General features: G+C 39.7%; 1 protein-coding gene across 1 annotated transcript in view; it reads left to right on the forward strand.

Moving 5' to 3' along the window:
- Positions 1 to 797: 797 nt before the first annotated feature.
- The window catches only part of RP1L1 (RP1 like 1), a gene marked incomplete at its 3' end in the record, with an annotated part of 29,701 nt that continues 16,808 nt past the window's right edge, over positions 798 to 13,690 (forward strand). The window contains exons 1-2 of the mRNA XM_082048986.1: positions 798 to 811; positions 4,345 to 5,002. Coding sequence (XP_081905112.1) covers positions 4,364 to 5,002 — 639 coding nt within the window. The 5' untranslated portion in view covers positions 798 to 811; positions 4,345 to 4,363. The remainder of the gene's footprint in view (positions 812 to 4,344; positions 5,003 to 13,690) is intronic.

Genomic DNA, 13,690 nt, shown 5'->3' on the forward strand with positions numbered 1-13,690 from the left:
GACTCTGCAGCCAATGGAACTGGATTCAGTCTGTCACTGGCCTCAGTTTGCAGGGACGACTCGCAAGCTCCTCTCCTAATGTCGCCATAATCAAAATGGAAAAAAAAAGGGACGAGATCCTTGTGATCTCCCACTTCTATATGAAGTATCACATGAATGGGATGTTATACTCCATTGGTCAGTTTCTTGGTCACCTGTTTCTCGTTGCCCCTCTCGTGAGATGTGAATCTGTCCTTATCAATAACTTAGCATTCCATTGCTATGTTTACCAAAACATGTATCTGGTTCTCCAGGAAGATGCAGCTAATATGAAGCTTTACCTGACAGGCAAATTCACTAAAAGAGAAACCTGGTTTTTAACAAAATCAGGACAACCCCCAAACAAACAAAACACACACACAAACAGAAAAACAAAACCAAATCCACCCACAAAACCCAGAAGGTGCTTAGGGCCATAAGGGGTATTGGTGCACAGATGCAATGACCATTTACATAAGTAATAAATAAATATTGCTAAAGGAATTCAAGGCCATACAAAAGTGAGTTTTGTCACTGATTTTGTACCTGAATCCAACTGATTGATTTTGTTGTTGTTGTTGTGTGCGCATGCTGTCTTTGCAAAGAGGAAGTCTCAGGGAAAGCAGGAAGGCTCTCATAGATAAATTATGAAAGCAGAAGTAATTTCCCATTATTTATCATTCACAGGTGGATCGTCTGTCCTTATTTAATGCCCAAATCTCAGTGATCCAGCTGTTGAGCATTCATCTGAGACTGTGACTTTGACATCTGCCATGAACTTGAAAATATTTGGGTAAGACTTGCTAGACATTCCTGTTACAATTAGACTTCACTGAAAAATTGTTATGAACCTCAGCCATCTGTGTCCTGAGTGTCTATCAGCCAGCTGAGAAGTAACAAACTTCTACATAGATCCTTAAGAGCTACCATCATCTTTTCTCTAGCTCCACTGATTTCTCCGGCGTTACCCGAAAGATAAATCTGATTCCAAAGTGTTGTTGATGAGGGGGTGGACTAGGAAAGTTATCCAGATCTCTGCAGGCCTTTGTGCAAGAGGAAAATATTACCTCTTTGGCCTTGAGTGCATTCTCACTTGAACTTGCATAACTGGAGAGGTGCCAACTGGAGTCACCGAGTCAGATTTATACCTGAGTTACATGGGCGCAAGCAAGAGGAGGATTGGGCAAACTGTGCCTAAAGCCTCAGTGGATTTGAGAGCCTCCTCCAGCGGCTTAGGTAGCTTTTCTTTCTATCCTTAGCAACACAGTCCTGATTAACCCTCCAAGCTGTGGTCAGTCATTTTGAGGACAGTTTGACTGACAGCACGTAACCTGCTAATGCTTTTCCCCGTGTTGTCCAGTGCATTAGAACCTGGAGGTGGTTGGTCGGCTGTGTTGGGTTTTTTATTATTATTATTTTGTTTATTTATTTTTAATCTCTTGGATATTCTATAAGAAAAAGTCATCTTGAGGAAGAGGCATGAAGTATTTCAATGTAAGTACAAAAATATGCATAGATACTCCTGTGTTATGTATCTATAAAAAGATGTATTTGGGCAAGATGACCATTTTTGTTGCCTTGCCAGATATAAAGCAGAATCCTCTTCCCTTTCTGAAATTTCAGATAGACAATATGTAACGTCTCTCTGTCTAAACTGTTTGTATTTCATGCAAGCTTTTGTGTAAGGCTTTTTCTTCACATGATGCATTGCTTTTTAAGAGCAGGTCTGACTTACCATCGAGGTTTGGGCTGGTAACCAACTCTATCACCCCAAACTTAAGGGACAATGTTCCTTCACATTGGTGATCCCTTAACAGTCTTGTGAAATGATTCCCAAAGAAAATTAGTATTGGGAAAGTATATTATGATATGTCTCGTATTGTACATTTTATGCCTCTTTCAATATGATTTAACAGCTTGAACAAAAGTAGAATAAATCCTTGGGAAGCACTTAGATTTCTGGGAGTGCAGCCAGTATATTGTGGACCACCATTGGTCCAGGGACTAAAATTTATCTGAATAGTGGATTTGTTTGGAAATTGTGCTGCCTATGTCTGAAAGCTTGAATGTGGGACTCAGGGAGAAAAAGTTAGAGCCACCTTTCTGAAAGCTGTTAAAAACAGGGAAATTAGATTTTTTTTCCCTGGAAGATAGAGTGATGGATTGAGCTTTAACTGGAAACTAAATAAGTGAATAATTGCTTGGTGAAATATGTGCATGGAAAGAATAAATCATACTGGAATCTTTGTCAGTGTGCATGGACATAAAAAAAGCAGAGATTTGTCAAAATAATAATCTTTCAAATGACGCCTAATGTCTTTTCTCACCTAGCCCAGGTTAAATTTCCATTTATTGCAGGAGTGAATTTGCTGTAGTAAAAATTGCACAGATATTTGGCTTGAAAGTAGAACAGTAAGACAACAATGGGTTTGTTCTAAAATGTGGAGAAATTCAGCATTTACAGTTTTTTGAATGCCACATCTCTGCAAATCAGTGACAGAATTCTCATTAATTACTGTGGTCACAGAACTAATCCTCCAGAGAATGATTTGTGAGTTGCGTGAATATTGTCTTGAAGGTAAAACCTTATTCTGCTGCTGCAAGAAGTGATACCAGAAGCAAACTGAAGGAAATACATCATTAGAAATACATTTATTGCTTTCTAATACATTTATTGCTTTCTAACTCATTCTTCTGAGACATCTTTTTAAAGTTACCATAGAAAACTGCTATTAACCAAGAACATCATTTGAAAGTAAATTGGACATAGGCACTTGTAGCCAGAACCACCTTCTGCATGATACAAGGGAAGCCAACATGTTCCTTTCTAATGATTCAAATGGTTTGTTGTCTGTATGTGAGCAGTGACATCTGATGAGAAGATGATGTCTCTAAATGCCATTTTGAGAGTCTTCATTTAAGTTTGAGTAATTAACTCAAGGTGAACTGTAGAATTGATCTTCATATTCATGCTATAGATATTTATCATACTCATTATAGCCCATGTAGCAATAGACAATATAATTGCAACTGTAAATATTGTTGAGTTTTCTTTTTTTTCTCTTTTCCCATTAAAAAAAATAAAACATTGTCTTTTGGACATAGTAGTTTCATTCCATGGGGGGGGTCTGAATTTTTTAGTGGTTGACTTCCAAGACAACGCATTTGATAAGGGTAAGCAAGAAAGAGTAGAGATGCCTCTTTCCCACTTGTCTCAATCATGGCAAAGACATTAAAAACAGTTGGGTTCCAAAAGATGGGTTTCAATCTCCAGAGTTAAGCACTGAAGTCAGGTTTGCTTTAAAAATGAAGGACACCTGGTGCTCTGACACAAATTGGACAGCTTGTTCTCCTCACATCAGTGCTTACCAGGCTGATTTCAAATCTTCCCACTGTTTAGCAGAACCAATTTTTGTAGTTCAATTTGAGGTCTTGTGATAGTTCTTACTGTTATTTGTTTGCATAGCTGCTGTGGATTGTCATCCATATTTTGTCCTAGAACACTATGGCATGACCATGTGCAGCTGCTTTGAAACCAGGCTGCTCTGCCCCTCCATACACCCAGGAGTGGTTGTGTGCTACAATATGCAATCACTACATGAAGAAATTCACTTTTGCTTTGGTTTTCGTTATGCACCAGTTCACGGAGTTAAAGGGTTACATGAGAATCTCAGTGCTTTTCTTGTAAAAATAAAACCAAAGTAATCACTGGCTCTGATAGTTTCAGAGAAAACCTCAAAAAATATAAGCAAGGAAGACACAAAACTCAGAAGGACAACAATACACAAATATCAGTTTTTGTGGGTTTTGCTTGGGGTCTGACTCATTATTTTGGTGCCTCAGGGGTGGCTAACAGTGTCTGAATTCTCATTGGCATCTGCAGGACAAGGATGGTTTGACTGTGAGGAGCAGGGGAGGTTTGGGTTGGACATGAGGAAAAGGTTCTTCACCCAGAGGTGCTGGACACTGAACAGGCTCCCCAGGGAGGTGTCACGGCCCAACCTGACAGTGTTCAAGAAGAGACTGGACAACGTCCTCAGACACACGGGGTGACCTGTGGGGTGTCCTGTGCAGGGACAGGAGTTGGGCTTGATGATCTTTGTGGGTCCCTTCCAGCTCAGGACATTCTATGATTCTACTCTTCCTGCTGTTTCCTTATACCTACCTGAGCCAATGAGTTCATAACTCCTTGTTGATACAATCTGGTCTTGATCAAGCATAGATGTTAAAACTGTTGTGAGGAAAGCAAACTTTACTCCCATACCAGTGAAGCATTTATTCTGCGTCATTCAAACAAACCCTACTCTGCTTTTTCTTCTCCCGTAGTTACCTTTAAGCAAGAGGGATGACTCAGGTGCCTGCTGACTACCTGTCAACCACCAGCTCCTACAACTATGATCAGCCCCTTCCCTCCGTGGCTCGGACAAGCACTGTCACCAGGGTACCCCCAGCCAAAAAAATAACCTTCTACAAGAGCGGAGATCCTCAGTTCGCAGGAGTCAAGATGGCCATCAACCAGAGAAGCTTCAAGAGCTTCAATGCACTCATGGATGACCTCTCTCATCGGGTCCCACTGCCATTCGGGGTACGGACCATCACCACCCCACGAGGAATACATTGCATTAGTGAGCTGGACCAGCTGGAGGATGGAGGATGCTACCTTTGCTCCGACAAGAAATACGTCAAACCTATTAGCATTACTTCTGGGGGACACAGGCCAGGCCCTCCACGAAATGGTCGTCCTTCCAGTACCTTGAGAAGAGCAGCTCTGGAGGCCAAGCTTGAAGATTATTCCACACCTTTCACTCAGCATGGCCCCAGAATACCCAAAAAAATCACTCTAGTTAAGAATGGAGAAAGTGGTTTTCGGCGCTCAATTATCTTGAACCGCAGAAACGCCAGGAGTTTCAAAACGCTCTTGGATGAGATTTCAGAGATCCTGCAGTTCCCAGTGAAGAAGCTCTACACTGTTGATGGGAAGAAGGCAAGTATCTCTGATAGCTGGTGTTGGTCAGTTATTCTAACACATATTATCACATCAGTGTTTGCATTCCCTGTGATGCAAATGATGCTCATGTGGCCAATAGTTTACCCGCACTACCTTAATCCTTTGGGTTTGTGTAGTTAGTATTATATTAATTACTTCCCCATTACTTACGTGATGTATAAGAATCTTGTTCAGCCACTCAAGAACTTCATACATCAGATATTGGTTTGAGTCCATGGGAACCAACTTCTAACAAAAGTCCAGAAGCTCAATGTTTTGCAGCTGGGTATAAAATCCCTAAATAAACTTATAGTAATGGAGTTTCCTACCCTCTCTTGGGACGCATGTCCCAAAAGGAGGCTTAACTTTTCTGAACCTAGCAACATGGAATTCAACAGAGTAAGACAGCCCTTAGGTAGCACCTTACGGTTGTATAGTTCCCGAAAGAACACGGCCCTGCTCATGATGTGGGATCCTCAGCATTATGGTAATACAGCTAACAAAAGCGTAATTAATTAGGGTATGAGTGGGATCAGGAGACATATTTGTACTGATATTGGGTGAATGTGGCAACTGGTGTGGGCTCTTATATTAATAATAAATTTGGGCCATGACAACTCCTTTGTTCTTCTGTTCCCAAAGGAATTTCCTGACTAAACTGAGATTCTCCTGATTTCTTCTCCATCTCTTTGTAACACAGACTAATGCATACTTCCATTTCGTTTGAAGAGGTCTCACTTGTTAGCGTGACTTTTCTCTAGCAATGCAGCCAACTGGATCGGTTACCCTGCTCCATGCCACTTTTTCCACCTTCACAGTGCTGTCTGCCACCTCCTCAGTTGTGACATTACAACCATTTGTGGTGTCATTTCTGAACCAGATTACTGAAATGACTTGGGTTCAAATGACTCCCTATCCAGGAGGGAAAAAATTGGAGGAATATTTTTAACCCAAACTATTTGACCCAGCACAGGGAAAGAATTGTGCAACTATGAAGGAGAGAGGGAGGGGAAATGATGTCTTAAGCCAGTTTTCCTGGTGGAGGCACCATGTCATATCACAGCGCTTTCTTCTATGCCCACCATCCTGGAAAGAGCTTCCTGTTCTCAGCTGGAGGATCCAAGGAAAATGTCCTTCCTGAACATCCCACTGCTACAGCCTTCCTAGCCCTACTGATCTAGAGGCTAAAAGTGTAAAAGTGTTAGCTGGACTGCAGTCAGAGATGAGATGAAACACCAGAGAAAGGATACCATCCATGTATGCCAGAAAACTGCAATCTTGCTGAGAAACTGAGAGTCCTGTAGAAACTAAGGATTTAGGAAAAGAGACCCAGGAGGGAGAGAGGAAGCTTAGATGTAGACAACCTGAGCATGGCCTAGGATAAGCAAAACAGGTAATTCATCTCCTCAGACTTTAGGTCCTAAGAGTCAGTTGTCTCAGTTCACGATGAACAAGCTGACCACCGTACTGTGGTTTTCATCTTTTCTAAGTGTATCTAGAGTCTGTGTTTCTCCTCAAGGGGAGACTAGAAAAAAATTGTTTACTCGTAGGCAACTGCATGGTAGGCAAGATGAACCTCATGCCCAAGGCTCTTTCAGTAGTCAGTTGAAGGAAATAGGCACTTTAGATGGCTACTTTCCAAGTAACTTGTCTAAATGTGGATATCTGGAGCTGGATTCATTTCAGAGTCAGACACCTGCATGTCAGTGTCTAAATGTTTTTGTAAATGAAGTGTCTAAGCTCCCATATAGCTCTTGAGACTAAGCTGTCAGTCCATTGAACTCTGAGCTGGCCAAAGATAGCTGTCTAGAGACCTTCAGAATCAGTTGAGTTCTTTTTTTCCAGCTTCCATCAATTTATTTGTAAGATAAAGTTTGCTGTGTACCATAGCTACAACTATGCTACTAAATTTAAAAAGTGTTAGAGCAAGATCTCATCCTCCTTTTCTCCATCCTGCTAAATTCTTAACATCTTCTGCAGTTTGGTCTTGGCCCAGAGTAACAGTCTCCCAACAGTTTAGACTTAGGGCCTGGGACCATTCACGGCAGGTGCTTTGGATGTGGACAGCCCGTGTTTGAGAAGCTAGGATGCTTCAGTTGGCCTCCATTCTGAAGAACAGTGTCTGGCGGTGCTTGCTTTACTACCAAAAATGTAGCCAACTTGAATTAGGAGAAAAAAACCCAAACAAACCACAAAACAAACAAAAAACAATGAACCAACCAACCTAAACACAATTCTGCTACCAAGATGTGTTAAAATCTATGGATAGGTGTTTTATTTTGTCACCGATTTTTCCAGTTTCAAGACTTGGGCTCCTGTTCAGTCATCATGGAGACAGCAATCTTGTGTAGTGGTACTAACTTCCTCTTCACTTCTTCCATTTTTTCAGAAATAAACCTTATTTCTCTAAAGAAAAAAATTGCTTTCTTCTTCTTAGTGCAGTCTTAATGTTCTCCTTGGGATTCCTAAATGAGTTTCCCACATTTTTCCTTCTAGTCATCGTAAACACCAATATTTTAGCTGAATATATACTAAATACACATTCTGTAAACACAATATCTTCACACAACCTCCATCTTTCCACGTAAAGACATGAGGTTGTCTTTTACATTGTCAGCTCTGTAGTGGTGGTCATCCTGTCTAAAGGTCTCTATTCGTCTAGAGTTGGGTCTCATCTCAACATGCCAAGACATGGCAAGACTTGGCCAGAATGACATGGGTGCTAACTGACCAGAATTGATCACTATGGAGTATTTGAAGCTGATGGCACGTACTAAGTTTTACACACTAACATCTTTGCTGACTATAAGTGACAAGCTATGTAGGTGTCTTCAAGAGACAACGTGTCAATAGCTTTGTTGCTTGTTTTGCATCCCCACTCCCAGTTCAGCCTTTGTTTTTGGAAATGGTTCAACCCAAGTTGGATATGAACATCACTTGAAAGGTTATCGATGTTCTTTGTCACAGCTATATTATTTTCTCTGGCATGTCTCAGACTTCAAAGTTATCCTCCATGTAGCCATAATGACATTTTCTACAATAAATCCCAGGGACCTATATAGGCCTTTTATCCCCCCATTTTTTTCTCCATGTTTTCCATATGCAGAAATGTGGCTGTGGATCAAACACCATCACGTCATATCTTCACTGTCCCTTGGGATTATTTTTTTGGATATGAAAATGTTCAGAACCGTCTTGTCAACAGGCAGTTCATCTTCTGTACCTTAATAATTTCATTTGCACTCCTTTTATTCCTTGCAGAATATCCCAGTCACAGGTGTTTATGGGTCCATGCTGACCAATGCCATAAGCTTGCACATAGTTAGGAAATAAGTAGTCATTAATATATTTTCTGGGGAATATTTTAAAGTGATTTTTGGCCATCTGAATTTCAACTAATCACCTCTTTCTTTTTAACTGTTCATTACTGCTCATTTAATGGTCATTCCTGTTAAAACTCCCTAGAGCTGTTACTCTGGTCTCAGGTGCAAGGCATTTAAACCATAAAAACGTCACTATGGCTTGGAGTTTCCAATCTGTTCCTTTCATAAGGATTCTCTAAGCCATTTCTCCTCTTCTAAGTTTTCTTGTCATATATCATCTTCAAGATCTCTCTTCCCTGTATAAAATTGTTGTATCCCAGAGTTTTCACCAGATTCTAATGGTTTCTCTGAGGAGCGAAAGTGGTGAATTTATCACACAATAACTGACTTCAACTGGTACTGAAGATTAATTTTGACTGTACATCTTGCCTTTATACTTACATTTGCATTTTCTGCTATAGACAATAAAAATATGCCTCCATTCTTCCATGACTATTCAAAGGTGTCTGGATGCATCATATTTCTTGGGTATTTTCTTGTTTCTCATAGTATTCTTTTTGAATAATAATTCAAATAATCTTTTAGTAATTTTGTTACCTTCTTTTATTGCATGTCTATATCTAGCCTCATTACAGAGGGGGCTGGGGCTGGAAGGAACAGCAACTTTTGACATTCATTCCCAAGATTTGACAGATTAGCTGAATAACAGTAGGATTTAATGTATCTGGAGTACTTCTTGATTTACTTTGTGTTTGTCTGGTTTAGAATAACATCATTCACAGCATTTAAAAGCAAGTTCACAATTTCTCGTTTGCTGACAGCTTTTCCTTGATCTCTTGAAAACTGAACATAAAAAAGGAAGAACCTCCTCTACTACAGGTGAATCAATCTCTTCTGTCAATGAAAGTGCTATTCATAGACCTGAGAGTGTTGCCCCTTCAATCTACTTTTTTTTCTTTTACTACTATAACTCTATATCTAAACTCAAATCTTTAGTTAAATCACCTCTGCAACATAATGTATGGTTGACATATATTGTCCCAGTGGCTCTGTTTTAATTTCTTTGCCGTTTTGTTGAGTAAATCCAGAATATTTCAATAACACACGTCTTTTGTTTTCTTATTATATCGCTGTGTGGGTATAAGCTCAGACACACATGGAACAGGTTTCTTGTTTTGTGTTCCTTTCATGTAGTACTGATTTTTAAAAGTAGAGAAGAGTGTTTTCTTCCTTTTGTAGTTCACCTAGTCCACAAATGTTTCTGGTAAACCTCTAAGTTTAATTCAATCATAACTCACAGGGAAATGAAGTTTTTGGACCACAAATCTCACTGGTTTTGCACATTGGTATGTTTTCTTCTCCAGACAAAACTTGTATTATTTGTTTTTATAGGCCTCGTTTTGTCTCATGTCTGTTTTTCAAATTGGCTTTAGCCGATTTCTTCCTGAAACGGAAGAAATGGTAGTGATTTCATGAAGCCAGTGAGCTGAGCATTTTACTTCTTGTTCATGGAACAAAGTCAGAAGAAGTTCATGGACAGCTATATAGAATCCTAATACAGATGAAGTTCATAGTAAGGCCAAAGGTGGTAGTGTAGCATCAAGATTCATTGGAGGCCAGCAGAGCTCTTGCTTTTGGGATCACACATATTTTGCTGTTACTTTGTCTTTTCTCACTCCCATTGATCTGCTTATTTGCTTCTTACGTATTTTGAAAATCATATTTTATGTACTTCTTGGGAAAGGTCAGTCTATTCACTGGTTGTTTCTCATGGGGCCTTCATTGCTCTTGGGCCAAAAAGTCTTTCAGTGCTATGAATTCAAAATTAGCATGTAATAATTATGCAAAGCTGAGGTCAGTAGAAACTGTGATTGAAAGATCCTGATTCCTGTGTTAGTATAAATCCAGAGTGGTTCTACTGGAATTTACACATTTGAGTTTTCATTCTAACCCCTGAAGCCTTGAAGAAGCTGAAACCAGTATTATTATTCTTAAGCATCAAGCACACTGCCTACTAGGAAGGAAGAGCTAGTCCCACTGAAGTGAATGTGTGTTTAAGTATTTGGGCACTGATTTCAGTGGGGCCAAGAGCCCCTCTTCCCAAACTAACCATGATTTTTGTTGTCAGTTTCTAAATCAAAATAGTAATTTTATCACTATGGGTCTGGAGATAAATTTGATTTTACCTTAGAAAAGTCAGTTTAATTTTCAGTAAGTAAAATGTCTATATCATATAGTTCTTTTCAGGTCAAGGAACTATTTACTCTTTTCCAGGTAATTAACTGGAAATAATGCCCAAATAGAGAAATCTGTAATTTAGCTTAACATTGACATGCTATTAACTTGCCAGTGAAGCTTTGTTTGTGCAAATTTGTGCACTAAAAGATAGACAAGTGTGTACTTAATTCATCTAAATCTGATCAGCTTATTAGGCATTTAGAATGGGGGGTCATTTTGCCTGTTGGCCTCTATTGACTGTAGAAAGAGATCAAGACTGACTCAGACCAGTCACCTAAACCTAACGCAGGCCCAAGTTTCCCTAAAATTTTGAAGTACTATAGATATTTCAATATTAGCAAACATAAGACATGGGACTCTACATCTGAAGATCACTCGGCTGATGAGACAGTTGGAAATTGTGGCTTTCCTAGTTTTTACCGGGGACATCAGTTCTACTCTAAGAAAATAAGAACCAGGCATGCTATTAAGAGCAGATATCTCAAAAAAATAGGTAGAGTAAAATTTGTAGGTTATTTTCTCTATCAGATGGACTTTCATTTCTGTTCTGGGAAGTCCTTATACAACCTGGTGGATTTTCTTTCTTCATGGGAGGGAAAAATGCCTCTAAGGGTGAAGAGATGGACAGAGATCACACAAAGACCAGAAATCCTCACAGACAATTAACCTGTAAGAAATGACGTGTAGGATTACATGACAGCAACTGCATAGCAACAGAGGATTTCCCTTAGGAATGGCAGTTATCCAGGGTCCACCAGCTGAACAGTCCTTAAGACCTCTTTAAGTCACAGGAACCCCAACAATGTGACTAGGTGTCTAGCTATAGATGTCCCAATTTCTGCTCTTACTCTTGAATCACTAGGCCTTCCTTTTGCTGACTCTTAAATTAAAACACAAACAAAATTTTTCCTTAAAAACCATTACTCATTCTTGTATGGCATTTGAAACCATGTTGTGTTATGGCAAATAGTCCACATAGTTTATGGCTTCTGGTGGCAGCTACCATGAGCTTCTCGAATGAGATTTATCAACCATCTGAAGAGTTTTCCAAGGGATGTGGCTAGTTTTATGTGTGTTGGAGTCAGGCCAAGACTTAGATGGTTTTTTGCTTAGACAGACTCAAGGCTGACCGTAAGTTGTCGCATTTAATGAGTGAATCCGATCCAGTCTGTTATCTAGAAAGGCAGAGCGGATGACCAGAAAAACTCTTTTTTGCCTTAGATTCTGCAAGTGAGAGCATTGCAGAATGAGCATTGTATGCAACCAGATTTCCTTGAGGGATCTGAGAATTACTGTGTGAGCTAATTAGGGGAGCAATCATGAGTTAAGAAATGCTTCCTCAGGCACCACTAACTAGACACTGCAAAGGATTAGTTATTAAAAACTCCTTGGGGTAAGGACCCTCATTTTTCTTCTGTGTTTGTGTAGAGATTGGAATGAGACACACTAGATGCTGTGGCAAGACTAACAATTCTGGGTTAAATCAAGCAATCTTTGGCACTGACTACTTGCAGCAGTCTTAGAGAAGGACACATATGAAGTTATTCTTTCCGCAGTGTATCTTCCCAACCTTCAGCAACCCATAGGCTAAGTTATTCCTCAGCCAGAAGCAGCACCATGGGCTACAGCTATTCTAGTAGGCAGAACAATATTGGGGCAAATACGCTGGCCCTAGCACCAAATGGCACTATCTATACATATTCAGACTATGTAGCCTCCAAAACAGGGTCTAATTCCCACAGCTTCTAAGACTGGGCGGTCACATTCAGGCTACTTCTTAGGAAATCTCATTGCTGTGTGTTAACTCCCAGATCTGCCCAGGAATTGCCTGAGAGAGTCCCGGTTGATCCAGGTTTTGGATGCACTGAAGACCATTCTAACAATCAGCAGTACAGGCAACTCTGTTTCAGTGCCCTCGATCCAGAATTTTTAAATTTAGAAATAAAGACAGAACTTTAATTTTAGCTGTTATTATTAAAGGTATTGGCCTAATTATTATTACTAAATCATTCTTGATAATAATGACTGGATCTACAGCAACCTTATGGTGCAAGGCCAGGAAACAGGCTTGTCTGACATATTTCCTGACTCAGATTTACACATCCACATAGCCATCTATAGGACATCTGTGGGCTGCCCACAGGCATCCTATAGGCCACTCATGTTTGGGCTGTCTACCAAGCTCATCTGTCTTAATGACAGGTGTCATCAAGACCTTGATGGAACTGTAAGAGGGAAATGAGATACATGGAAGCAAATGAGCTGGTTTAAAAGGTAGAATGTTTATAAACAATAAGAGAAAAAAGGTGAAAAAATCTCTCCTTGAGATATAGTTAATTTTTCTGGTTCCATGTTTGACATATTCACCGTGACACTTGGTTCGTGCTGTGTGGAGGTATTGAATAATTGCAACCAATATCAGCCCCTCATCTGGTGCAAACCGTTGTTATCAAGTGAGCAGTACCACTTTCCACCCACCGTGTGTGTGACTCATAGTCTAAAAACAAACCACCGGTTTCAGGTTCAATATTCTCTGATTCCGTGCCAAAACCACAATGACTCCGATGAGATTTACACAAGTGATCTGTAAACCTCAGCAAAACTTTCCATGAACCTGATTCATAAGAAGACTCATATCCAGGTGTGTTTTATGAACCTCTGAGATGCCCTGAAATCATTTGGCCCGGTGCCTTACACCATGTAGTTAAACGGACCCCATGTGCTAGCCACTTTGTTATCTAGCATATACAAAATCTAGTAGCTTCTTATCTAACACACAACAAATGCAAATGATTCCCTTAGCCTGAGGAGATTTTGTTCTTTCAATAATAATGTAGCAAAGTGTAATTACTTTTTAATTCTTTTGAATTTAATCCAAGGCAAAAGACATTTCCAATCATATTATTGAGTATATGCAATAATATTTGTGAACATGATGCTCCTGTTTATTCGTTTACCTAGAGTACGAAGAATAGCAGAATTCCACCCTCTCCTGGAAAAATTGTGTATTTTCTTTAAGTACTTTAAGTAGAAATCACTGTTTCTGGAAATAATTTTTGCAGGAGAGGCAGGGTTTTTTCATAGGAAAATCTACTTTTCTACATTCAAATTCCATAATCTTTAC

The sequence above is a fragment of the Streptopelia decaocto genome, assembly GCF_964273445.1.
Source record: "Streptopelia decaocto genome assembly, chromosome: 3".
Taxonomy (NCBI): domain Eukaryota; kingdom Metazoa; phylum Chordata; class Aves; order Columbiformes; family Columbidae; genus Streptopelia; species Streptopelia decaocto.